The sequence below is a fragment of the Talpa occidentalis genome, unplaced genomic scaffold (assembly GCF_014898055.3).
Source record: "Talpa occidentalis isolate TD23 unplaced genomic scaffold, MPIMG_talOcc4v2.1 talOcc4.3, whole genome shotgun sequence".
In the NCBI taxonomy this organism is placed as follows: Eukaryota; Metazoa; Chordata; class Mammalia; order Eulipotyphla; family Talpidae; genus Talpa; species Talpa occidentalis.
The window spans coordinates 23,152,491-23,179,863 of NW_023603184.1; the positions used below are offsets into that span (position 1 = coordinate 23,152,491).

General features: G+C 45.3%; 1 protein-coding gene across 1 annotated transcript in view; it reads right to left on the reverse strand.

Moving 5' to 3' along the window:
- Positions 1–481: 481 nt before the first annotated feature.
- Positions 482–27,373, reverse strand: part of SLC6A5 (solute carrier family 6 member 5) — a 90,692-nt gene continuing 63,800 nt past the window's right edge. Inside the window, exons 8-16 of the mRNA XM_054699345.1 lie at positions 22,188–22,322; positions 20,095–20,198; positions 16,652–16,776; positions 11,687–11,799; positions 10,856–10,987; positions 9,837–9,936; positions 6,914–7,014; positions 2,849–3,016; positions 482–656 (exon numbers count right to left, since the gene is read on the reverse strand). Of these exons, the coding sequence (XP_054555320.1) occupies positions 501–656; positions 2,849–3,016; positions 6,914–7,014; positions 9,837–9,936; positions 10,856–10,987; positions 11,687–11,799; positions 16,652–16,776; positions 20,095–20,198; positions 22,188–22,322 (1,134 nt within the window). The 3' untranslated portion in view covers positions 482–500. The remainder of the gene's footprint in view (positions 657–2,848; positions 3,017–6,913; positions 7,015–9,836; positions 9,937–10,855; positions 10,988–11,686; positions 11,800–16,651; positions 16,777–20,094; positions 20,199–22,187; positions 22,323–27,373) is intronic.

Genomic DNA, 27,373 nt, shown 5'->3' on the forward strand with positions numbered 1-27,373 from the left:
AAATGTATCTGTTTTAGTGTACCCTGTCCTGAACTTTCTGTGTCTGAATGAAATCACCTGGATCAGCTCAACTCTACACCACCGTTGAGTCCAATGAATGGTCTTGGAACTCTTCAACACATGCCTTCACAGCACCACTGATGGCAACACACAGTGGAACTCCTCTCTCAACCAAGTCACTCATCCCTCCTTGTGACTCGACTCGAAAGTCCTCACCTAGTTGATCCACTTCCGTGGGGTAAAGCGTGTGCTCGGGGGACCAACCCTACCAGAACTGACACCATGGACACAGGCAAACAGTGCTTCAAGTGGTCTGTCTAGCTCTTCACTACGGCATGCGACACTATGTCCTACTTTTCTACTTAACCACTCTCATGCACAGATATGACCCAAGATGTGGGGAGAAAGAAGGAAAATGGGACAAAAGCTGGGGAAAACATTTGGGGGGAGGCAGAGAGAAAAAAAACCGGATCAAGTCTGGGCCATCCCATGCCATTGCACTAGCACTGGGTACCCAGTTCCAAATCCTTCACTGGCAGTTTGAGTCCCAAGGAAGAGGTTCCCAAGGGATCGATCATGTTCTTATAACGTTCCCCGCGATGCTGTGCTAAGAACGGACCCCAGTCTGGCTGCGGCGAGCACACCAATTTCAGCCTCTGCAAAGAAGCCAAAGACATACAGGGTCACAGAAGCAATGGTCCTCCCTCCCCTAGGCACCACCCACCGAGCCCCAAAATTGTGTGTGGCCATGTTTGCCAAAACTTTCCCTTGAGCCAGATACTCCCCAATCATGAGAATCAATTAGGGAGGCCAGTTCAATTAATTACCTAGGTCAGGGATGTTAAAGAGGAAACTAAGTTTGGTTCATTTAAAATTATTTACATCACCCTGCAAGCAATATTATAATTGCTCAAGGTTTTCCTTGCACAGGATTAATAAAAGAAAAAGGACCCAGATTTTAATTATACATTTTTCCCCTCCAAATGAAGAGAATCTGCAAGCTTCTCTCTCCACTGCCAAACACATTCTGGGAAGGATATGTATTCAATTACTTTTGTTCTGTAGTCTCAACAGTGGATTGCTACATTAAAATAATTGGATTTTGTTTAGCATATTTCCCAAACGTATATAAATGGCCTGGGGAAAAAAAAAAAAAAAGAACCCAACCCCAAAGATACACTGCCAAGAGTGAGCAAAGATTTTAATTATCTGTTGACAAAAATACATGCTTCTTACTTGGTTCAACTGTGTGGGTTCTTGCATTATGAGTTAAAAATAATGGGAACTTTGCACAGAAGACATAATTTGACTGACACATTTTCCAGAAAAAGGAAAAAATATATTTCTGACTACATAAGAGGGAACGATTATGTGTTTATTACCTATTAAAGTGAAGCTGTTTCTTAGAGCTGTTAGTTTAATCTCCCCTTAATCATCCGTTTGCAACCTTTGTGTCCCGAATCAACCATAATAAATTTATATAGCCAACTCATCACTTTAGAGAATTTTAGGCAAAGACAAAAGTAACAAAGGCTAACCAAGCTTCTGTTCAGAGGAAAAGAGATTTCTGGGTCAGCGGGTAGCAACTGGGCACCTTCAAGCTGTCCCTGGTGGTTCAGAGATCACAGTAATTTACCTCAAAGGAATAACATAAAGAATTTCCTGAGCATGAAAACTAGAAGCTGCTTCAGGAAGAAAACTTCTACATCTCCCTTTGTCAACTCCATCTTTAGTCCAGTGTAAACAAAGCCTACCTGCCTGTGCTATGGACATTTGTGCTCTGCATTTGTTCACACTCTTTATTGCTGTCTCGCTTCATCACTGAAGGGTGTTCTGGAGACTTCCTTTCCTCCTTCCCTCCTTTCTTCAGTCTGGCTGATCAAGAGTAAATCCCATAGAGCTGCTCTCTGTTAGCAGGTGTTTCTTCTTCCTCGTCTAGCCCAGCGCCTCTCCAACTTGACCATGTATCACAATCACTTGGGGGCTTGTTAAACTATAGACACCATGATCCCACTTCCCCTAGTTTCCGGAAATGCAGATGATGAGGCTCAACCAATCTGGAGCCTCATTATCTGCATTTCCGTCCAGCTCCCAGAAGGTGGTGATGCTGCCAGTCCCTAAGCCAAACCCCAAGGAGCACTGATCTGGTCCAACACTCTAGACCTCTGGATAGTCAAGATGAAGACATTACGCTCTACTTCTAACACATCAGAGCAAACAACTTTGCTCTTCCCACCCACTCTGGAGCTGGGGTGGGAGGGATATTTGGGGACATGAGAAGTGGCTCCAGCAAGGTATTGACCTTTGTCTAAGAGAGGCAAGTCTAAATTCACGCCAGCCATGCCCTGGACCCTTCATTATACTCAATGGGGATTGTGACATTTCAGTCTGCTTGGATGCCTCAGCCCCTTAACACAGGCGCAACAGGATGGAGCCATCATTTTAAATGTGCTGGTAATAAATATTTGGAGGAGGAGGCTTGGACAGAAAGGAACATCAGGAAAAGGGGAATCTGATGTGTGGTTAAAAACCAACACTGGAATTTAAACTGGATGAGGGGAGCGGAGGAGGAAACCCCAGGAGACAGCAGACACTCCGATTATTTATTCCCCAGAGCTGCCACGGCACTGAGGAATAGCATAATAACAGCTGAGCCTGCGGATTGGCTGAGCCCCTCCATTAGAGGAATAATACATAATAAAAATGGGTTTAATAGAAACAGTGGCAACTGTAATCACTTAATCACCGAGTCTCCCTCTAGAATAAGTTTACCAAATCTTTTGTTTTTTAATGCACAGAGTTTCTCCCTTGGGAGGGGATGGCAGGGGAAAGGAATGGAGAGAATTACCTCAATAAATCTTCCAGGAGCCAGATGCATTTTTATCACAAACATAATTGGGATCCAGATAACAGAACAGGCGAGCATCAGCCACCCAAGCACCATGGACCAGTTAGGGTAGCGGTAAGAGCCATAGGTCATGGGCTCCCACTGGTAAAAGCTGAAGCAAAGGATAAACTAGAAGGAAAAAGAAGCACAAGTGTTAGGGTGGTGATGTGAAGTATCCAGCCACACAACAGTGAGAAATCCTGCCCCCCGCCCCCGGTTCGATGCTTCTGTATCTATTAACTCATCTTATATCTCTAGGAGCCTGAAAATGAGATTTTATTAACCCATTTTCCAGATGAAGAAATGGAGTTGCAAAGAGATGAAGATGACACATAGGTAGCTGCTGACCCTGCACCTGCCATCCCACAGGAACTGTGTGTGTGTGTGTGTGTACACGTGTGCACAGACAGGCTGAGAAGGCATGTTTAAAGGACTTACACCAAGATGACAAGTGCGGGGAGGTGGGGTGGGGTGTGTTTTAAGGTGTCTATTCTTTCCATAATGGATAATTAAGCTTCTGTTATAAGGGGGGAAATTCATTAAGTTTATATATTTTCATTTTTAAAAATTGAATTGAATCTACTTTGCTCTCTCCTTCAATGGGAGATGGCCCACATCCAGGAGCTGCCTTCAAAGCTGGCTGAGTGAGACCTGGAGTGGTCCCCAGGCGGTGACTGAGCAGGAAGCTTGGCCCTATAATTAGCTATGGGACAAAGAAAATGGATGCCTGGCCCCCTCTCCACTGATTCAAGGTGAACAGGCCTCACTTGTCGCCAAGCGGTGGGCGATAACCTGGACATCAGCAGGCCAATCTGGGCTGTACCCCAGTGAGCTGAGGGCACCTGTATGTCTCAGATTTCTCTACTATAAAATGACTCTATTTCACACTGTGTATACAACACGGTGGGTTCTGAGAACAGCCTGGTGTTTACTCAAGAGTCCCCACCTCAGTTTTAAGAGGGGTCATGACTTATTTTCTGCTCAAAATCTCTCACCACCTTGTGCTTTGGCTGGCAACAGCAGTGAGGACCCACTTAAAGATGTGTTTAGTGCAACTGAGGAGGAACAAGGGAACATGTGAGCCGAGAAGAGTCACACCAGAAATTCAGAGCAGGGGTTCAAACTGCTCTTGCTAAACCTCTGGGGAGCATCGCCCTGAGAAAATTGTCTTCTTCCCTGCATTAGTCCTGCCCTCCTCCCTGCCTCACATCTAGCTAAAGCAAAAAACAAGTACCCAAAGTGACTGGCAAGAATTATGTCAGGCAAGGTAATGTATGGAAGTGTTTGGGGAAAGTGTGAGCACTATATAAAGCTAAGGCATCTACATTATGACTCAAAGCCCAGGTTGTTGGAGCCAGTAGTGATTTCAGTGCAACAATAATTCGATGTATTGATTTGAAGGAACATGAGTCTGTAGACAAGTGTTGGGGAAAAAAAACCCAACAACAACAAAAAACTGTTCCCATGGAAAGACACACCCTCTCCAGGCTCCTTTTTAAACATTTGCCCCTAGAGTTATAAGCTTTATTAACCAGTCTATTGGAAGTATGGCCTAATGTAATTATGGTAAGTTGCTCCATTTCATTTACTATATAAATAGCAATACATCTGCTTATGTGTGTGCATAATTCAGTAACGTGATCTGACTATGTATACAATAATTGCATGGAGAGTATTTATAGCTCTATAAATCCATGAAGGCACATATAAAAATGATCAATTTTATTTCAGGGATTTCAAAGTAATTTAAGCCCATAATCTTAACTCATTCTAGCATACCACAAATACACATTTACCAAAGGGCAAAAGGCAAAAAATAAGTGTTAGACCTGATCTTTTGATACCCATTTTCAGTTGCACAAATATCATATCAAATTTGTCCTGCCAACTTGTTTGTGACCATAAATTTCCCTCTGCCAAGTCAGATTGACAGCTCCCCTGTCCTCAGAGGAGCTTTACCACAAGAGGTGATAATTTAACCACTGAGTCAGGCCCACCTTGACCTTTAACTGATGGCAACCGAAGGTGGCCCTGGAGAGAGACTCATCACTTGATGATGATAATGAAATTGCCCACTTCTAATTAACCATTCTTTGCTCCTAAGCAACACGGAGAGGGAATCTGGTTCTGTTTTTCTGAGAACCCTCCACAGGTTCTGATAGTAGCTTTAATATGGGAATGAAGTAAATACAAGATGATTGCAGAATTACCTCAAAAAATACAGCAATTCCTTAAGATTCCTTTTCCCTCATATTTGTTCATAAAAGTTAGGACTATTTTAACTCAAAATTGGCCAAAGTCCAGTTAGAAATGAAAGCACTGGACTTTTAGAAATTTGTTAGAGAGTTGGGTTAAGTGTAGATAAACTTCAGTTCACTTCTTAGCCTAGACAGCCCTGGATTCAATGTTTACTTGGGCTACCTGCAAGACCAGTGGCCTTGGGCAAGTTCTTTAGCCTCATCAGCCTCAGGGCACATGACTACAAAAAAAGGGGGAAGCATCACCCACCAAGCAGAGAGGCAAGAAGCTTAAAAGACAATATTCAAAGTGTTTGTCAACGAATAGTAGGTGATTGTTTTGTGACAGACTTTTGCAGAACAGAATAAAATTCTCTAACTGGAATCTCACCCAGAAGGGAAAGGTAGGCAAAATCTAAAACAAACTTTGACTTTAGCCAGGGACAAATCACATGTAGTAGTAACTGGGGGAAAGGGTGAAACTCAACAGAGATGGGAGACATCAGAGGCAAGAGTCTCAGGTTTTCTTTCCCCCCAATTAGGAAAATCTGAGTTCTTCGCACTCATTTCAATCCTTAATTCAAGAGAATGAAAAATCTATCTTAATCCTTTTCAACTCTCATGCCCCAAATCTGGTGGAACTTTTCAGACAAATTGCAGGCTCTAAAACAGGAGTGTGATATCTGTTTCAGTGCAGAGGGAGATAAATACTAAAGGGTTTTTCTGCCATTGTCTTTTCAGAAAACATTGGAGGTGTTTTGAATAAAACCCATTCTGTGACATCAAAGGAAAGAAGGGCATACTTTCTTCCTGACTTGTTTTCCATTCGAGAAGCTGGTAACCAGTAGTGAAACAAGGATCTTTAATCTGGTTTATAGTGTCACCTGCTGGCTACATTAGGAACTACAGCCTGCTTCCGCCAGCCTTATGGGATGAGACCCACAAGAAACCAGGTAGAAGAGAGTAAAGCAAGGTATTGGTCAATTGCAGTGCTTGAAGAGTGGGGCAAGGCAAAGCTGGCGGCCCATGGTAATATAGAGGGCGCAGGAAGTGCATAGAAGTTCTTTGTAGGTTTACTGATGAATGAAGGGCTCTGATCTTTAATATGAATGTCAGATGATCTCAAAATGTCAACATCACACTTGAAGATATGATACAAAGGCTTCAAAAGCAATCAAAAAGAATCCTCAAGAGCCATAAAAATGAACATAAAAAATCTAATTTATGCTGCATTCATTGTAAAGGAGCTGTACTGAGAAGTGGATAAGAGCAAGAGTTTTGGAGTCAGACAGCCTGGGCTCAAACCAGACTGCTGCTAGTCAATCCCAAGTAACACAATCCCAGGTAAGTCACAAAACCTCTCGGCATCAGTTTTCTCCTCTTTAAAAGAAAGACAATAATTTAAAAAACCTGCAAAAAAAAAAAGAGAGAGATGACTATAATGTCAACTCCACAGAGCTGACTGGTGGGAGAGATGAGGTGATACACTTAAAGCACTTTGAATAGTGCCTGGACTAGTCTACACGTGGGAAATGTGATGGATAACTGCTCTCAGTTCATGAGACAGTCTGATATAATGGGAATATTCTGCATTATGTTCCAAACACCTCTGCAGGAGTCCCGCCTCTGCACCTGATCAGCTAAGCACCTTTAGGTGAGTTGTTTCACCTCTCTGAACCTCCATTTCCTCATCTGAAAGGCTCATATAAAGGCACATACCATTTTCAAACATAAATTACCAAGTACACATGCAAGGTGCTGTCCGCAGGATAAAACATGCAATCCTTACAGTTAAAATGGTTGGGGTTACAAATGCCCAGCAGACTTTCCAGAAAATGTTTGGCTGGAATCCAATCATCATCTCTATATCTTCACAGAATCTTTGCAAGCCTGCAATTAGACAAGCAGAGACAAAGCATAAGGAGCAGTGGCAGGGGTGAGGTAGAGGCAGGGAACAGGTGCCTGTACCTTCACTCAAGAACCATTGGTTAGGAATGACACCCATTCTGCAGGACACCATCAGACAAATGAATTGCTGCTGGGAATATTGGGACAAATTGAACATTTAAAGAAATATTAAATATTCTGCAGTAACATTCAAAAAATCATCCTATACAAACATATAAAAGACTCAGTTCTAGCCCAGTCCAGGTGTCTTAGGACTGACACAGCCTGGCACATTCACCTGGTGGCTCTTTGTGGAAGTGACCTTATGTGCTGAGCAACAACTCTGGCAAAACCAATTAGATCATGGTCAATAAGCAGAGTATATTATGAAGGCCTTGGGATTTAGGGTGAGGATCACTGACATTGGTTTTTGGCCCCTATCCTCCAAAAGGAGTCTCTTCCATGAGTCAGTTTATTTTTGTTCTGTGTATCTTAACCGTAGGCGAAAGCCAGTGTAAATTCTGAGGGCCATCACCACTTTGTTGGAAGGCAAAGGCCTGCTGTTTTTTGTTTTTGTTTTTTTTTTTTAGTTTTTTTTTTTTTTAGATTTATTTATTTATTTATACAAGCACCGGGTACAGTCAGAAGTGCAGGAGGGTGAGAGAATTCACCAGAGCCAGAGCAGGGAGCAGAACAGGCAAACTGACGAAACACACTGTTAAAGGGAGGGGTGGGCACGGCAGGAGAGGTCTGCGCACCATGTGGGACCCTCGCCAGGGGCTGAGGATCAAACCAGCACTGCAGAGGCTGCAGGCAGCCTTGCAGCCCAGCACTCAACCACCCAGGGGACATTTGGCAAAGTCTGGAGACATTTTTGATTCTCACAACTGAGGTGTGGGTGGCGTAAAGAGGAGGACCAATTACTGTGCCACCAGGGGAGGCCCTAAGGCCTGCTGTTTTTATAGCCACTGGTCAGCTTAACTAAACCAACAAGCAGAGGAGACAGTTATTCTCATGGCCACATATAGCCACCGCCCAAATGCATCTTGGCGTAGAAAGCTTTTTAAATGACTCCTTGAAAACAAAAGCTGTTGGGGAATGTTTTAGAATTTGATGGTTTCTTGCATAGGTTGTGTCTTAACCCCTTGAGCCACCAGGAAGGCTCCTGTCATCTCAGTTTTAAAAAACAATGCTTAGAAACCACACTGAATAGCCCTCCTTCCCAGGAAAGACTGCAAATGTGCAGCAGTGAGCAGCCAGAACACTGGCAGGTGGAGGGGGAAATGAAACGGCTGCTACAATGGCCAGTGTTTTCCCAACTTTGCCAAGACACTAGCTGGCAACATCAGTATGAAAAGACCACAACAGGCAGAGTTTCCACATAGGTCTTCCTGGTCTTTCCATGGTGAAGCTTTTTGTTTTCCAGGCAGAAAGTTAAAATTCACTGAGGCAGATGGACTGAGTTCCTGCCACTATCTGCTCAGGTAGGAAGCACCCCAGAGCCTTGCCCTAACACAGAGGTCCACTTGTCAGGCTTCAGTGCTGCAGGCCAGCTTCTCCTCCCACTTCTCAGGCCAGAAACAAGACGCTCCCTGAAATGGAGATGTGACCTCTACCCTGAGCAATTTCTCTACCACTAACACCCAACGATCACTACAGTGGCTTTGTTTCTGGGACACCTCAGTTTTATATGAGAGGTTGCCTTTTTACTTGATTTATGGCCCTCTCCCCATTTTAATAAGTTTTTCAGGAAAGCAAGAAGTTACAGAGCACCTGCCAGATGGGATGCTAACAGTTGTATTAAAGGCAGGACACTCATGTCAGGGTTGTCTGGCAGGCAAGATGAGCTTGCTAGGCCACAGTTCAGAAGGCAGAGCTCTGCAGACCCCTCTGACCTAACCAGCTTTCCTTTGAGCATTGGTCGCTCACTGCTATCCTGCATTCTAAGCGGCATACCGCATTTCCTTATAGCTAAGAACGTGCTATCTCTTTTGGGTATTAAGTACTGTTAGACAGTCTGACATGACATCTCTCATTCCTAGCACTTTCTACAGAGGCCTTATCTATTTTGTATCAGGACAGACTTCCAGGCAGAAGCTCTGAGCAGACTTTAAGACAGAAAGAAGTGAGCAGTCCTTCAGCTCCCAGAGGACTTGCTTAGCTCACTGGCCTACCAGGAACCTGTGAGACCACCTAGTGAGAAGCCCCAAAGCCCAAACACTTCCACACCAAGAACAAAAGTGCCATCAACCGAGTTATTACTCCTGCTGTTTTTGATAATGACCCCACTGACTCTAGGACTCAGGTTGCAGGATTAAAGTAAGGGAACTTGGCATTTATTACTGGGAACAGCTGGGACAGGGGTCTTACATCATAGACTCTTATGAGGCTAATAGGTTTCCTAAGGAACTGTGAGTTCTGTGGTCTCTTTTTCTTATGATGGGAACCCATCGTGAAGTTATCCCTCACCTCAAGCCATGTGAGGACAGAAGCTACCAAGTTCAGGAAGGAATTTCACACCTCAAAGTGACCCCCTCCTCGCTGGCCACATCCACAGGCATTGATTAGTGGCTTGTCACACTATACTCCAGGGCTTGTCCTGATCGGAGGAGTTTGAGTTTCACCATTAGCTGCCACCTTTTGTTTTCTGTTAAATCTGGATAACAGGTGGTCCAGAGACAAGCTCAGAAATAAAGGTGCAGCTCTCTGATGTTTCCTAAATAGCTGTGATTAAGCTCTCATTGTCTTAGTAAATAAGTAAAGCCAGCTTGCCCTTGATGCCTGACCAGTACTACCAGCAGCAGCAGGCACGGTGGTCCCCTTACCGTATACATATGAGATTCCCACAAGCTCAAAAATGGCAATGATGACCAGGGCGTAGGAGGCCGCGTACGTGTCCACAAGTTGAAACATGTAAATCCCACCCTAACAGAGAGAGAAGCAACAAAATCAATAGGCCTAGCCCTCAGCTCTCTCCCGCTTCTAACAGTCTGTCCTTCTATGCTAAGAGAGCCAGTTGCAAGCAGGAGTCATGGGATCTCCCCTCCCTGAGACGGCAGGAACCTGAAGCTGGTCCAGTAACCTGTGACCTGGAGACTGGACATCTTAGCACAGCAGCACCCCTCCCCCAGAAGACTCTGTGCTAATCAATAGAACAAGCACAGAAAAATGATCCAGCATTGTACTCCTAACAGGCAAAAGTCAATATCTGAACATGTATACGTGAAAGTGCTGGACAGCTTTGATTTTTCTTAAACAATAGATGAGCCTATCTGGTTGACCTTCGTGTGACCTTTATGTGTACTGGCATTCTTCACCCAACCCCATGTAACTTTACTTCGCTCTTGAAGTCTCTCTACACTGCATGAGGCTTAGAGACTACCTCATTCCAATTCATCATTTTATGGATGAAGACACTCCATACTGAAATGCTGACTCACTCAAGGTCACCGAGACAGCAAGAGCAAGACATATACTGAATAAGCTCAGGACTACCAGGAATAAAGTGGTTTGTACGTGATACATACTCAACTGGCAATTTCTCTGGTCCATAGATTGGGATTTTCATGCATTCCATTTTCTTAAAGTAGGACACACATGCCTCGTTGGCTCAAGTAGGTTACATCTCAATTATGAACATACTAGAAGCATCCCTAGGTGCCAAGGTGACATATTTCCCTCTGTGGTCAGAATTCCTAATGAGCTGGCATCCTCTACTTGGCAATGGCAATGGTGTCGCTATGTTATACATTGATAGTGGCTGTTGTCTGAGAGCTCAGGGTAAAAGGAGAGAGAGGGCAACAACCCTCCCACCTGCGCAGACTCCAAGCCCATGCCCACTCACCTGAGTGATCATGGGAAAACCCATGATGAAGAAGCAAATGCAGCAGCCAAGCGTGAAGACTGGCTTGTGAGTGCGCAGGTACTTGGGGAACTCATCCGAGATGGAGGTCACTATGGTCTCAATGGTGGCAAACTGGAATGGAGTCATTGGAAAGGCCTCTGAGATAGACTGCTAAGCCCAGGAAGCTCCAAAAGCCCTTTGCATTTCCCACTAGGAAAGTGGTATTAGAACTAGGTTTGGTTTATAGGGCTGCATTCCTTTGATGGGTCTATAAGGACTTGTTGGGGTCCAACCCATAGGCCAGTAAGGGAATCCAGGCAGGTTGTGAGCTTTAGAAACTGTGCTGCCAGCCCTGAGAGACAGCACTCTTATTTTTTCATCCAGAAGGCATTTAAGCACCACTTTGTATTCATGAGATGTAAATTCCTCTTCAACTTGAGGAAAACCCCTCTTTGCACCCAACTACTAAACTCCAAGTGCCTGTCAGCATGATTTGTACGAGTCTCAGCCCCAGGGCAATTTCCCTAAAATTGACTTCTTATTATTCTCCCTTATTCAGTCCCACATAATTTGCTTTGGTAAAACTACACCAAAGCAGGAAGCACACAGGCTAAAACTCCGCACGGAGAATGGAAGAAGGGATAGAGAGAAGGAGGTTGGTTCCTTTGCATCAAATACCAGGTTACCTGAGTCATCCCTACATTACTTGGGGAAATATTCAGAAATTGCTAAGCCTACCCCCAAGCCCCTGCCACTGGCTGGATGCAGGACCCAGGAGAGGGAGGTCTTCAGAAGGTATCTGGAGCAAGCATAGAAGGGAAAGGGACTCACCATAGTGTCAAGTCCAAGAGTGAGGAGCATCAGGAAAAAGATGATGGCCCAGAATGGAGAGAGGGGCAGCCTGGTTAAGGCTTCCGGGTAAACCACAAATGCAATGCCTGGCCCTGGAGGAAACAAGACAAATGATTGCAGATAGGCCCAGGTTCAGGCCACCTCTTCCTGGAAGCCCAAGGATCCTCTCTCCATGAGATTCTGAGTTATTGTATTTGTTTTGTTTTTTTTTTTTTAACTGATTTCCATCCATTTTCCCAACTAAGTTCTTTGAAGGAAGAGCAGGGGAACTCAGGTTAGACCTGGGAGAACTCAGAGGAAAGACTCAAAAATTGTGTCCAGGCAGAGACTCAGAGTTCAAAGCCAGGTTGTGCCCCATGGCTGTATTGATGAGTAATAACAATTACTCTTTTGAACAGTGTTTCTCAACCAGGGGTGATTTTTGCCTCCAACTACCCAGGGGACATTTGGCAAAGTCTGGAGACATTTTTGATTCTCACAACTGGGGTGTGGGTGGTGTAAAGAGGAGGACCAATTGCTGACATCTAGTAAGTAGGGGCCAGGGATGCTGCTAAACATCCCTCAAAGCACAGGACAACAAAGAATTATTCTTTGCACTACTAAGAATCATCTGACCCAAATGTCAGCAGTGCTGAGTTTCAGAAGCCTGCTCTAAAGGTTAGAACATGCCCAGAATGATATCACCCATAAAATGTGAATTCATCTAATGCTGATAGGATCTTGCCCTACAAAGGTCTGGTAAAGATGGGGCTTTGTCTGTCACCTAGTAATTTGTTGGGGGAAAGGTGATAGTGAAGCATAGTAAACAGGTTAAGAGAGTTTGAGCTCTAATTATCAGACATACTTGGACCCAAACTCAGCCGCCATGACTTACCATCTGTGTAATTCCAGAAAGTTCTTTTTTTTTCCTGAAACCTCAAGTATGCCCCTTTCTAAAATAGAGATGCCAACAGTATCTCACAGGGCAGTTATGACGAAAGAACAAATTGGGAAATGCAGGTAAAGTAGTAAGATCAGCACCTCGCTCCTCATCAGCACTCACAGAATATTAGCTTTTATTATGAGTGAACAATGAACTTGGAAACTGATGGTTCTGATTGAGATTTTCCCAAGAATACTGCAGTGGGTCTCAGGGGAGACATCTGAGGGGCAGCCTTCTCTGTTTTCATCAGGCCGTTTCTGTCTGCCTCTTAGCCTGTCTGGGAAGATTACTGTAACCCATGATGGTTAAAGCCCCATCACTTGAGAATTTCCTTGTAAGTAGAAAAGGAAATGATAATGGGCAGAGACAAGTGAAGGAAATCCACAGCCAGTCCACGTCTGGAAACCAGAAATTGCAGCACCTGGAGTTTTTATACCTCAAATATAACAGGACTTTTTTAAACCGGAATTTATCAGGCTGTTAGTGCCTAATGTTGCCGAGGGCCTTGGGGTATTTAAAATAGAAAGCCTCCAATGCCTAAGAAACCTCTGCTTTATGCATTTATTGAACAGACGGTAGAAACAGTCTCTGAAGGCTCCCTATGCGAACCATAAAAGAGAAGTCTGTATTAAACCACAGTTCAGAACAGGTCTCAGATGCAGAACCCAGAGGCAGCCAGTTCAGTGTCCTGGCCACAATCGGTCCATAAAGTGGACACGAAGGTCTTGAAATGGCTGCTACTGAGGACCCCGGCTGATGGCTTTAACAGGAGTTGGCCCTTTGGGCCTTATCTGCTTTTTCAGGGTGGAGAATGATTTCAAAATATTTGACCTGCTTCCATTTCAGTTGCCTCCCTAAAGTACAAGGTGAAGGCATCATTTTCACCAACCTCCATTTATCCAAGATGGCTTGAGAATGGATTTTAAAAATACATTTTCATACCATTTTGTGGAGTTTAAATGTTTTTTCTCAAGAGAGGCATTAGCTGAGGTTCAGCGAGTTTTCCTAGTTGAGGTCTGGAAGGTCTGACTAAGGAGACCATACGCAGTCCCGCCCTCTCTCTGGGAGTTAGTGCAGCCCAGTGGCTGCAGTGCAGGCCCCAGGCCACTCTGTCTTTTATCAGTTGTGGGCCCATAGAGAGACTTGTTCTTTTCAGACAAACCTCAGTACCTTTATCCATACAATGAAGCTAATAATAAAAATAAATGTGAGAATTAAATGCGTTGATACAAGTCAAGGGCTTAAAACTATGCCTGCACTCTGTGAGAACGTGGCTAACATAGACCATTATCATGTTTCCGAGGAGAGGGGTCCCAAGAGGCTCTGCATGCCAGCAACTTGGACAGGGCTTGCAGAAATCCTATGGTGACAGCTTCTTTTATCCCAGAAAGCTGCCAATGATATAACCAGGGATGCTGGTCAATACAACAGGTCAAGACCCACACCATGCCAGTAGGGGCTGCTATCATGGAAGGCTGGGCTAGTTCTTAAAAATGCACTGCCTGAATCCCTATGCCCGGGGCAGAAGAGTTGGGCCCCAAGTAAAGGACAGATGGTTGTTGGATAGTTAGGCCTGTTTGATCAGCAATGGCAGCTGAATTTTCAGGGGGCAAGGAATCCAAGGCAGTACTTCCTAGTGGTCTGGTTCCCTGGGAGTTACCCCCAAGATCTGGGAACTCTAAATGCAATCCGTGCATCTGTGTTCACCTCCTCTGGTCTAACCCAGTCTCTCTGCAATTGCAGGGGCACCTTGGGGCTTGTGTTGGATTCTGACTTGAGCACCACTGCTCAGGTAGCCACGAAGAGGGTGGAGATGGTTCTAAAAGATGCACTTCCCAGAGGCAGCTTCTCTTGAATAGATGCCGGAGAAGAACATGCCCTCTTCCCTAGGCCAAGCGCAGAAGAAGGGGACAGCTTGGTCTCATCACTTATCTTGCCCTTAGGCCCCCAAACACTCTGATATGGCTGAGATTTGGGATAAGAACTTAGAGAAAAATGCCTCCCTTACAAGGGAGCAATAAACAAGACAGAACAGTGTTGGGTTATTAAGTTTTGACTACAGACCGAGGTAATGCGATAGTAAGTACAGAGTAGTTACTAATGTTGGGTCAGCAAAACTTTAATGAATGTCCACATGTCAGTGCTGCCCAGCTAGGAAGGAAGGGGGTTGGTATTTAATGCAATTGCCAGCCTGTTCTCAGAACCCCCATTATGGGGCTTCCGGGGATGGGTTAGTGGATGAGACAAGGCTGCAAATCCAGATTCAGATTAGCAGAGATAGCTGCTCCCTGGGATCTGGAAGAAGGCCTCACAGACCACTGACCTGTCGCCTGTAGGGAATGAGGGTTACTGTCCCTGAGCTGGGGACAATGAGAGATTATCAAGTCTTAACACACTGTGTTAGAATCTGTTAGAAATGTCTTTGGTTAAAACCAAGGTAACAAAAATCTGGAAAAGAAGTTCAGAAAGAAACCCAGGCAATTGTCTGATTCTCTCTATGTAAATGGAAAACTTCTATTAGGGTTTTCAAGACATGTTCCCCCATACCTTGTCTGGGACAAGAAACTGCTCAGAAGAGTGAGCTAATGCAACTCCAGACTCAGGAACCACACTCCAGCAACTCGGCCACTGGCTCACAGTGAACTAACTCAGTAATGTCACCAAAATAGCAAAACACTTCAGTCTGCTAGAAAGTGGGACAGGACCTGCCTGCTTCAGCTATTCTGAAGGGAGGAAATGAGGACAGTTGGGGTGGCAAGACACCCCTGTAGACCAAGACTTCTCTTCTCTCTTTTCCCTTTCTGCCCCCAAGGGAGTTGAAGCAGTCCCAACCAGGGAGGAACATTTATCAGCTCAGCTGGGAGCCCCTCTGATTTAGAGCCCTGCAGCAAAACCAAATATCCCAGGATCTTAATACTCTTTCCAGGGAGAGGTCATTACCAGCCCTTTAGCTCTTTAACTCTTTGAGCCCCAAAAGGCAGGATCAGCCCCACCTAGGCAGTAATTAATTATCCTTAGGGAGCTAGAAAAGAGCTGGCTGTCCACCAAGTAGGGGACATTTCTAGGGCTCAGTTCTGTCATGTGCTACCTCCTGAGCCATTATCTGAGCACTGCAGTGAGCTGCTGGAAGAAAGAGACCCGCACAGAGAAGCTGCTCACAGGGACACACTCTGAATTGTCCAGGACTGACAGTGACTGTTCCCCAGCCCCTGGCACAGTGACCACACCGAAGCAGCTCCTAAACATGTGATCATAAGCATCATAATGATAAGAAATAGCTGCAACAAAGGTCCTTCATCACCAAAACCTACTAAATTCCCGAATCCTCTGGAAAATAAGATAAGGTGGAAATAAAAAGTTATAAGTAAAAATATTGAAAGCTCTCTCTCTGTAAAAGGCTGTGCTAGAAACATGGATTCAATGAGAAAAAATGAAAACTGTAAACTGAAAAATATCATACAAATATTAGGCATTAATAGAGGGGTGCCTTGGGTGGACAGTAAACATTTATTCTACATCTTGTCCCACCACCAGCATCCAGCCTTTCCACCCACTGGGGAAAAATTCAGGACTGCACTGCTAACTAAGCAGAAGGCCCTGGAAGCACATTTGACCTAACAATTGGGAAAAGTGCTTTGTAAGGAAAAGACTGCTCTGAAGTCACTGGTCTTATTAAGCATGAGTACTCAGTTTCAACAGAGCCCTCTGCAAGGAAAGTTGGCCTGCAGCAGGCTGGGCCTCAGCAGCCCAATGGCACTGACAGGATTGGTGAACAGAACCCTTTCCCTGTGACTAACTTACTCAGACCAGAGCTGAATTAAGAGGGGAGAGGCAAGTAGGGAAGGGGCTTTTAAGCGATACTTGTGGTTAGGGCACCAGCCAGCTCCAGCCCCACACGGCCTGGGCTTGCTCCATACCCATCTTGGTCCTGAATGCCAACTTCCCAGCAGAGCATAAATTAGGACATTGTAAGGTGAGCCTGGAGCCTCCCCAGCAACAGCAGGGTGACAACCTCACTGTACCTTGGTCTGCCACGTTCTCAATGTTGACCTTGCGTTCATTGGCCATGAAGCCGATCACAGAGAAGATGACGAAGCCGGCAAAGATGCTCGTGGCACTGTTGGTGCAGGTTACAATTAGAGTGTCCCTGGAGGGAAGAGACAAAAGTGCCCGTTAGGTGTGCTTGGGGAGTAGAAAGGCACAGGGCAAGGACACACAGATGTGTATCTGTGTGTGCACACTGTGTTTGTGTGTTCCTGCCATTTCTAAAATCTCCACTCTGAATGGCCTCCTTTTCTCCTACTCATAAGGACAGGAACAGCCAGTTGTGACCTTCAACTCACAGCTGATTTGGAAAGCCCAAAAAGGTTCAAAGAGATCTCTAGGATTTATGGATGTGGAAATGGGGCTGCAGAAATGGGGCTCCCTTCATCCCAGTGGCAGAGGGAAGTCTGTCTTCGGAACAGGGGTGGAGGAGATGGATCTTGTGAGACTCCAGGACAGGAACTGGGTGTGAGGGAAGGGAAGGTGGTGGCACCAGGAAATGGCATCAAGATGTGAGGACAGGGCCTCCCCGGTGGCACAGTGGTTGAGCGCTGGGTTGAGAAGCTGCCTGCAGCTTCTGCAACGCCGGTTCGATTCCCGGCCACTGGGAGAGGGTCCCACATGGCGCGCAGACCTCTCCAGCTGCCCGCTGCTCTCCTCAGCAGTGTACTTTGTCAGTCTGCCTGTTCTGCTCTCCGCTCTGGCTCTAGTAAATTCTCTCACTCTCTCGCACTTCTGACTGTACCCAGTGCTTGTATAAATAAATAAATAATAAAATCTTTTAAAAAAAAAAAAGATGTGAGGACAGCCTGGGGTGAGGCACATGGGCTGAGAAGAGCCAGGGGCAGTGGGAGGAGGCGATAGATCTCCTGCACCCCAGTGCCCTCTGCTGGTAGTATGCCTGTGGTGCCCAGTCTGCCCTGTGCAACCAGCCTAGAGCCAAAGTAGCCCACAAAATGGAGTCTCAAAGCCCCATTCAAATCCTACTGATCCTATATGTTGGTGGCATGACCTTGAGCAAGTCACTTTCTTTCCATTCTGATTTTAAATAATGACAATGACTGGACCTTCCTCACAGCTGTTTGTGATGACGCCTACATAGCCGGACTCAGTGAATGGCCCACATGGTTTGACCCCTAAGTTTACTGATGACAAAACTGAGGCCTGGGGAAGGGGATAGAGTAACTAACAGTAGGTGAGGACTTGAATTCAGACTTCTTGCCTTTCAGACCTGCGTTCTTTCTGCCACACCACACAGCCTTATTTCCAGCAAAGTGCATAGCAAATCTTTGCTCTTCCTCAGTGTCAGTGTCCAGACTGACTTTGGGGTCACAAGTTAATGAGACTATGACCAAAGAAGTTCAAATGCCTTATTTTGGCACTTCAGCTGTTATGGGCTGAATTGTGTGCCCCAAAGTTCATACACTGAAGTATTAACTCCCCGTACCTTAGAATGTGATTGGGTCTTTGAAGACATAATTTTTTTTTTTTAATTTTTAATTTTTTTTTCTTTTTTTTTCTTTTTTTTTATAGAGGCATGTTTTTATTTATTTGTTTGTTTGTTTTGTTTATACATGCACTGGGTACAGTCAGAAGCGTGGGAGGGTGAGAGAATTCACCAGAGCCAGAGCAGGGAGCAGAGCAGGCAGAAGGACCGAAGTACACTGCTGAGGGGAGCAGCGGGCGGCAGGAGAGGTCTGCGCGCCATGTGGGACCCTCCTCCAGTGGCCGGGGAGCAGCCGGGGATCGAACCAGCGCCGCAGAGGCCGCGGGCAGCTTCGCAACCCAGCGCTCAACCGCTGCGCCACCGGGGAGGCCCTCTTTGAAGACATAATTAAGTTAAAATGAGATCATTAGTGTGGGCCCTAATCCAATATGTTGATGTTCTTACAAGAGGAAATGAGGACAGATACACATGCTGAGGGATAATCACTGAAGACATAGGAAAGGACCGTCAACAAGCCAAGGAGAGCGGCCTCAGAAGAAATCAACCTTGCCAATACCTTCATCTGAGACTTAAAGCCTCCAGAACTGTGAGGAAATAAACTTCTATTTTTTGGGCCACCCATCCAGTGCTATTTGTTATGGCAGCCAGAGCAAAAGAATCATCGTCTCTGTCCAAATGGCCTCAGCCAGTTCTCAGGTGCCAGTTCCTTCTGGATGCACATACCTTCTGCTCTGATCCCACTGACCTGCTCCCACCTCACCTCTCCATCACGCCATTCCCCACTCATTCCCACCTCTCGTTGCTTCCACTACCTGAAATACATTTTCTCCCCCTCACACCTGCTGAAATGGGGTTCAAGAGACAGCTCACTTCTGTGAAGCCATGCCAGGTTCCGAGGCCACAGCTTAACTGTAACCTTTTCCTCTGGGTTCAAATAATATCTCCTACATTATTTCAAAAAATACTAATAACAGCTGTATTTATTGAACACCTACTATGTGCAAAATATTGCTCTGAGACCATTACATATATCATCTCTTGCCTCTCAACAAAATACTAGAATCTGCATTTATAGAGAAAAGTGAGGCTCAGAAAAGTAAAACTTTGAGCCCGTGCCTTATGTTTTACTAAATGGTGAAATCACAATTCAAATGCAAGTCCATCTGATTCATGATGTCCCACCACCACCTCCCTCCTTCCTCTTGAATCAGTCCACCAAGAGAATGAGCCTTATTTTCTTATTGCTTGTCACAGACGTATTTAACTTTTAGCTGTCACCTCTGTTATTGCTGCCTAGGCTCTCCCAGGTGGAGGTCTTCTATTTCCTGGGCACTAGGCCTCACCTCACACTATCCAAATAGTCTCACTCTCTCTGTACACCAGAATGCCCTGAGGATCCAGTCTGCATATGGAGATACCTGGGCCTAAACCACTTTTCAAAAATGTTCTGAATAATAGACCTGGGAGGGGACTCAAAGTTTGCAATTTTTTTTCAGTTACTCTGAAGTATAATTGACAAATAAAAATGTCACATATTTAAAGTGTACAATGTGATGATTTGATATACATGTGGCAAGATTTCTACCATAGAGTGAATCAGCACATCACCAGGATGTTTCCACTGTCTCTGGGAAAATGTTTGTTGAGTGAATGACTGTACTTCATTCGTGACCGCTATACACTATATCCATGGACTGGATAGCTTGAAAATGACTATCACAGGACAAGCTAGCTACACAGCATTCCCATATAGAGCCCCGGAGCCATGTGTCAAAGTCAGCAGGGCAACTGCACCTGGACAGCAGCAGCCAGGAGGTAGGCCTGAGCAGGGGTTTCACCACAGGAGCTCTCTGACTCTCCCTCAGGTAAAGAGTAAGGAGGAGGTAGCCTGAAGTTTCTGATCACTGACTTCATTGTTCTGTCCCCAGACCTTGCTCACCAGCCCCCTCTGGGATCTAAAGTGGCTCCACATACCTGTAGCAGTTGTTGTGGAATTTGTTGTAAGAGGAGAGAGTGATCAAGCCTCCCCAGGCAGCAGATAAAGAGAAGAAAATCTGAGTGGCAGCATCTTTCCACACCTGGGTGCAAAAGGGTAGAAGATTCAAGGTCACTGAAGGGGACAGGACCCAGGGAAAGTGTCTTTCATGGCCAACGTCACATTATCTCCCCAGGGGAAAGGCAGTCAGGACAAGATGAAAACATACATCAAGGGTACTGAAGCTAAGAAAAGGCACTGAGTTATCTGCACTGAGTTAGAATGGAGATGCTAGCTCCATTCTTATCAAAGCTCCTTTCTCATCAAAGGAACTCAATAATTGCACATACCTGCTGAGATCTCATGCATGCATACACTACCATATAAAACTGACAGGAAAGATATTTTTTTTTTCCTTTAGCTGGATATACTCTCAGAAAACAATCTGGAACAGTGAAATATATTCATGGATGTAAAATAAAAACTTTCTTTGAATTGACATCCCTACAGTTACCACAACTGCTATTAAATATATGAAATTCTGTAGCCCCTCATCTTAGCAAAGCAGCTCAGTGCCACAGCACAGTGGATTTTATAGCCACATCCTTTTTGAACTTGGAGGAGAAGACCTTTTGATTCTATCAGCTGATTCCTTAATTATCCTCATAAAATTCCAGAAGGTCATTCAAGAGTTTGAGCAAGAGATTGAGGTGATTTGTATGATGTACCTCTCATCCCTTTTATAAATGAAATCCAGAGTTTAAATTGTGCTTAAAATTCAAAGAGAAAGTTCAAGTGTGTGCTGACTTAAGTCTATGCCTATTCCAACATCCATTTTTCCATACTCCTTAGTCACAAAGCTATGGTTTGAGTTAAAGACAGCCGTGGTTCAGCTAAATGACCACCTCCCAGCATCAAGGGGAGGTGCAGTGAAGAGATGATCATATGATTTCATTTCTGGACAATGATATGAAAATAAAGTGTTACGCTGAACCTCTAGGATTTCTCTTCTAAAGAGAGGGAGGGGGCCTCCCCTGGTGGCACAGCGGTTGAGCACTGGGATGAGAAACTGCCCGCAGCCTCTGCAGCACCAGTTCGATCCCAGGCGAGGGTCCCACATGGCGCACAGACCTGCTCCCCTCAGCAGTGTGTTTCGTCAGTCTGACTGTTCTGTTCCCCGCTCTGGCTCTGGTGAATTCTCTCACCCTCCCGCGCTTCTGACTATACCCAGTGCTAGTATAAATAAATAAATAAATCTTAAAAATAGAGAGAGAGAGAGAGAGAGAGAGGGAGGGTGCCTATCTCTGCATCTACACCTCAACCCTTTGTGTTACCAGGAATGCTGATGTGATGGCTGGAGTTCTGGCAGCTAGAAGGAAGCTATTCATTGCAGATGGTGCAAAACTATAGGAGCCTGGACCCCTGGTGATTATGGAACTACCCAACCAGGACACTGGGCTTTAGTCATTCAAGCTAAATAAACTTCTGTCTTACTAAAGCCACCATTACCTGGAAGTTTTGTGTTATGTATCGTCAAACTTACTGACCTAAGCAATGTTATCTTAACATACATTGGAAAGGTAGATTTCTCTTTTAAAGAGGAAAACACACTCCCTCATTTGGAATTTTTTTGAGTTTTAGATATGTCTGTGCAAAATATGCCCTACAGAGAAGGTGTGAGTGTGCAGTGGCCTGGTACACAAATGTGTCTAAGCCCTTTAAATGATAACTGCTTGTGGTTCATCTGAGTGCTGTTATTTTCCAGCCAGCAAAACCCCATTTCCAACTCACTATAATTAGTAACAGATAAGTGCCATGAGGTGGCCCAAAGCTATTAAGGGAATTTCATTCTTTATTTTGGCCTCCATTGCAACCCCAGATGTAGGACAACTATTCCAGGAATCTGAAAACCCCTAGTTGCCCAGTTCTCATTAAAGATTTCCTGAGTACATAACACTCCAAGATCATCAGGATCTTATAAAAGCGACTAGCCGGATGCCCTGTGGGAGGAGGTATGGCCCCTTCTGCCTCCCTGTGGGTCTTTACCCCAACTGCACCCCACAGGCATGACATAATGAGAACAAAAGCCCACCGTTGCATCTGTGAGCTTCTCCCACTTAGGGGTGATGAAATACCAAATCCCAGCGCCGGCTCCAGGCAGGGTGACTCCTCGGATGAGGAGGATCACCAACACGACATAGGGGAATGTGGCCGTGAAGTACACCACCTAAAAAACCATCCAACAAGGAGACAGGAATGAGCAGACCTGTAGAACGTGGCCATGTCAATAGCAGCAGAGTGTCACCTCCCCTGACCAAGTCCTTGCTGGCCAGGACATGAGGGTAGTTGTCTCTGCCAGGGCTGGGGGCACAGCAAAGGTTCTTAGACCACAGATGAGTCAGAGGGAGTCAGGAATAGAGCCTCTGGGGTGACATACAAGGTTGTCGGATGCGTTAGCCTGCAGTATAGAAACTGGGGAGGGGGGTACTTCCCGCCCCACTGCTGAGGGCACAGCTCATTCTGAGGAATCACTGGAGGCTTTGTGCCTCCCCCCTCCTTAACTCCTACCCCACTCTCTGCTTGAGCCTCTGAACTCCATCATTTCAGATGAATCCCCACAGTTTAAGCCTTCCATCCTTATTCACACAGACACTCCCAAGTGCCTGGTGAGGGGAAAGCATGGTCTTAGAATCTGGCACATTTAGGTTCAAGTGAAATTGAATGGCTGGCACTGAGAAGCTGTGAGACCCTGGACATGCCATTGTGCTTTGTGAGTCTCAATTTCTACATCTGCAAACTGAGGATAATTAGCACCTTCCCTAAAAAATAATTTTGAGGACTAAATGAGTTGATGCATGCATAGCACCTAGCATAGTGCCTGGTTTATAACAGATGGACATCAAGTGCTGTGAAGTCCACCAAGCATTTATTCAGAGTCCACTGGGCGCTGTGCCAGGCATCAACTGCATAATGAAGAGGCTCATGACCCTCAGGACCCAGGGGCAATGTCTGAATAATAAGCTGTACAATTACACACAGGACTCCATGAAGTCCAGGGAAGGGCACTGTGCCTACACTGGGGGTTTACTAGAGCTTCGTGCAGATGGCATATGAGCTGGATCTTACGTGCCAGTTATAGCTAAAGGAGGAAGAGGTGGAGAGAGGTGGGCAAGGCAGTGTGTGAGGGCACAGCTCTAATCACTAGCTAATAGGACAGCATAAAGTCAAAGCTGAGGGTGATGGCAAGGAGGAGACCATGTCACAGGAGGCCTTGAATGCCAGCCAAAGGATGCTCCTAGATTCTGAACAAGAGGGAAGGATCCAAGTCAGAAAGATTTGGGAAGTAACATCAGTAGAACCTGGGGACTATGGTTGGATAGGAACGGGTCAGAGGTACTTTCCTTTCATATCTATCCATCACATCTTGAGGTGAAGGAAGCCTTAGGGTTAGGATTTATTAGATGGCGAGTGGAGCAGACAGTGAGCCCTCAGGCTCTGCAGTCCCAGGATAAATGGGGATAGGTGTACTGGGGAGGATGACTAGGATGGTCTTATTCAAATGGGTGGGCAGGGCAGGCCTTGTGGAGAAGTTGGCCAGCACTTGAAGGAAGTAAAAGTGAGCCAATGGCTATTTGGGAGAACATTCCAGACAGAGGGAATAGCTGGAGTAAAGGCCCTAAGAAGGGAGTGTGCTTGACTTCTAGGAAGAGTGATGAGGCCAGTGTGGCTGGGGGAGCCCAAATAGGACATCAGAGAGTGGGGGTGGGGGGAGTGGAGGGCAGTGACAGATTACACTAACCTTATGGGCCCTTTGCTCTGTGAGAATTGGGGAGCTACTGCAGGGATTTGGGCAGAGGAGTAACATCATCTAATATTTTAATGGGCCCAAATGGCTACATTGGGAGCATACTATAGGGGTACAAAGCCAGAAGCAGGTACCCTGCAGGGGCATGCGGTTAGAAGCAGGGCCATCTAGATACAGATGGTGAGGGTGTTGTTAGAGGACCTGGGAGAAACTGGATATATTTTGCATAGGAAGCCAATAAAATCTCCTGACAGAGTTAATGCAGAGTGGAATGGACAGAAGCCAAGGAGGACCTCAAAGATTTTGGTCTTAGCAACTGAAAGGGTGGAGAGACCATTAGCGAAAATGGGGCAGGCTGCAGGTTTAGGAAAGATAAGTTATCCCTTCCTCTAAATGCAATTATTCAGCAAGGTCAAACTCTTTCTTTCTGGGTGCAGACCAGGGATGGGCTGGTTTCCTCTCTCTATTGCTATCGCCACTGACCAGTGGGTCTCTCCCCTGTCTCACAGGACAGCAGTCTCCCCTCCCTGCTATGAGACACCCACCTCCCAACTTGCTAGTGACTATGAGGGAGGAACAGCCTGCTCCCTCCTATTGATGCCAATCCTGCTTCTCTCCTCCACTTAAAGTATGAAAGAAGCAAAGTCCTTCTATACACAGACATCATGAAACCCAAGGGCACCTGACATCTCAGGAGAAAATCCTGCCCAGAATGGCACAGGCTATGCTATCAGCCACCAGATTTTACATGGAGCTTTCAAGTGGCAGGGTGATGCCCTGAGCAGTCTGACCTCCCCACCTCCACCAAGACAGGGTGTCAACTATAGAATACCCTCTCACCCCCTAGTCAAATGGAGCTGGTGGGATATGAGGGTGGAAAGAAGTAAGGGAGAGAGACAGGAGAGACCATGACAGTAGAGGAAAACTCCAAGAGTGGCCCCAAGTTAACCACTGAGACAAACTGCTCCTGGTTGACTGTGGAGCATTTGGGGGGTTACCACCATTTCTGGAGTTCTTGCTGAGGACCAGGTATTATTAATCCATTTTACAGAGGAGGAAAATAGTGCCTCCAGTTAAGCATTTTATAGGGGTAAAATGTCAAGGTCTCCCCTCTTGAATCATGACCCAGGCTTGAAGTCTCTAACACCAAAGCCTAGGTTCTTTCCATTAACACCTCTGGAAAGGCCACAAGTGTGAGGCAGGCTGGGACTAACATGAGGCAAGGCACAAAATTTAAGGTGGCACTCACTGTCAGGGGCCATCCTCACACTTGCAGGAATCTGAGAGTGAGTGCTGCCTTATATTTTGCCTAGCCATACACTTGCCTCACCCAGGTCCCCACTGTCATAGGAGGTATCTGGAAGATGTGCTCACTTTGTAAACAGAAATCATAGTGAGCCTAAAGGTCTCCCAGCCTGGTTTATAAACCCTGGAAGTGAGTCAGGTATACAAGGAGGCTTTATGCACAGCTAGTATCTTGGCCAGGGGACTACAGAACACACCTATTTCAGGGTACACAGTCAGCAGAATTAAACTTGAACAGTAATGAATTACACTTGGGAGAAGTGACAATAATTAGTTGAGCTGAGCCTGCTGGCCTGACACCTGTAGCATTCTCCTCACAGCAGGAGCCCTGAACAGGTGGTGAGGGAAGGCCCACCAGCCTGTGCTGGCTGGTTAGGTTTTAACTTGGTGCTGTGGTCATAGCTCGCAGAGGTCAGATGGGCTGCATTTGATTTTTTGGGCTGTCTGCTGGTCACCTCTATCCTGAAATTCTAGCTGCTTAAAGGGAGATTAAAATCTTATGGGAAGCAACTGGCCATTCTTGTCTCCCAGGACCCTAAACAAGAGGACCTGAGCTTTTCTTGTTTCAGGAGAAGGAGGATATTTCTGTTGCTTAGCAATGACAGTGTTCAGAAAATTTCAATCACAAAGGAGCCCTTGGTAATGTGCTTCAGCCTCACATTCACCTTGGCCTCCAAACAATGCTTCATGATTAATGTCTGCACACCCCAGGGCAGGATAATAAATTATGATTCATTATTTCTGGTGGTATTCCTCATTTTTAGAAAAATTGATCATTGATTTCTAGTTGGAAAGCTTTCTCAATGAAGCAGAAAGGTAAGCTAGCAGATCTGAAAGAAAAGCTTACAAACTCAGGACTGCTCAAAAACTGCCATTGCAGAAAGCCCATAAAATCTAGCATTAAGAATTGAATTCTATATCAACTGACTTTACCACCATCCTACAAAATCACAGGGATTTTAGAGAGTATTTATTTTAACCCTTGATTTTGTAGAATTGGGAAGGGTCCAGCTGCCCTTTCTATAACCTACGCAACTGGCAGCGACAGCTAATGAAGGCAGAGATGGGAAGCAATGAGATTCACTGTGGGGTGGGGGGAATTTATCCCCACTGGAGGCAAATGATGATGCCACAATTCTGCATTTTCTACCTACTCCTAACACATGAGAAAGCTGAGAGCCCAAAGGTTGATTAACTTGTCCAGAGTTACACCATGAGAGAGAGATAAGGAAAGAATTTGAACTCAATTTAGTCTGCTTCTAGAGCCACCAGTTTATCCTTCCTCATGTCACCAACAAGGCCTCTGGTCCCATCCTCCTCACCAGTGTCTTTTCTCTGGCCAATCATTAGTCTATCTATCTATCTATCTATCTATCTATCTATCTATCTATCTATCTATCTATCTATCATCTATCTATCTATCTATCTATCTATCATCTATCTATCTATCTATCTATCTATCTATCTATCTATCTATCTATCTATCTATCTAATAGGGGCCTATCTGGACACTTAGATCATGGTTAAGGTTACCCTGTTTCTATCTCTATCTCTAGCAGTAAGTGATGGACCAACCAGTGTGATTTAGCTTGAGTAAATATGTGACTACCCTTACTAAGCAATTTCTAGTTGGACCCATTACTCCCACCCAAGCCATTTCCAAGTCACAGAGGAAAGGAGTTCAGAAACTCTCAGGACACAGAGTGTTGCTAAGAGTCACATTAATATTTCCCCATCTTTCTACTGCATGAGAAAAACAATCGATCCAATCTCATAATATTCATTCAAAGTCAGCAGGATCTTAGGGATCACCTGATCCCAGCTCTAACTTTGTATAAGGGGAAACTGAAGCTAGAGAGGAAAAATGAAGCCAACCTCATTTTCCAGCTCACCGAGCACATTTCAGACAGAATGTTAGAGCTTGAAGGTCTTAGACATTGCCCAGTGCAATTGTCTTCACTTTACAAATGTGGAAACTGAGCATTCCTGAAATAGTTAAAATAAAGTAAATTTGCTTTTTATTTATTGGCAAAAAAAACCAAATGAACAAATAAAGCTAGGAGCAGATTAGTAGCCAGGCTACATTTCATGGTCCAAGTGGAGATGTCCCTACACAGCGAATACCATGAGAAGTCCTGGAGGACTAGGACAGGTTATCTCACCTCCCA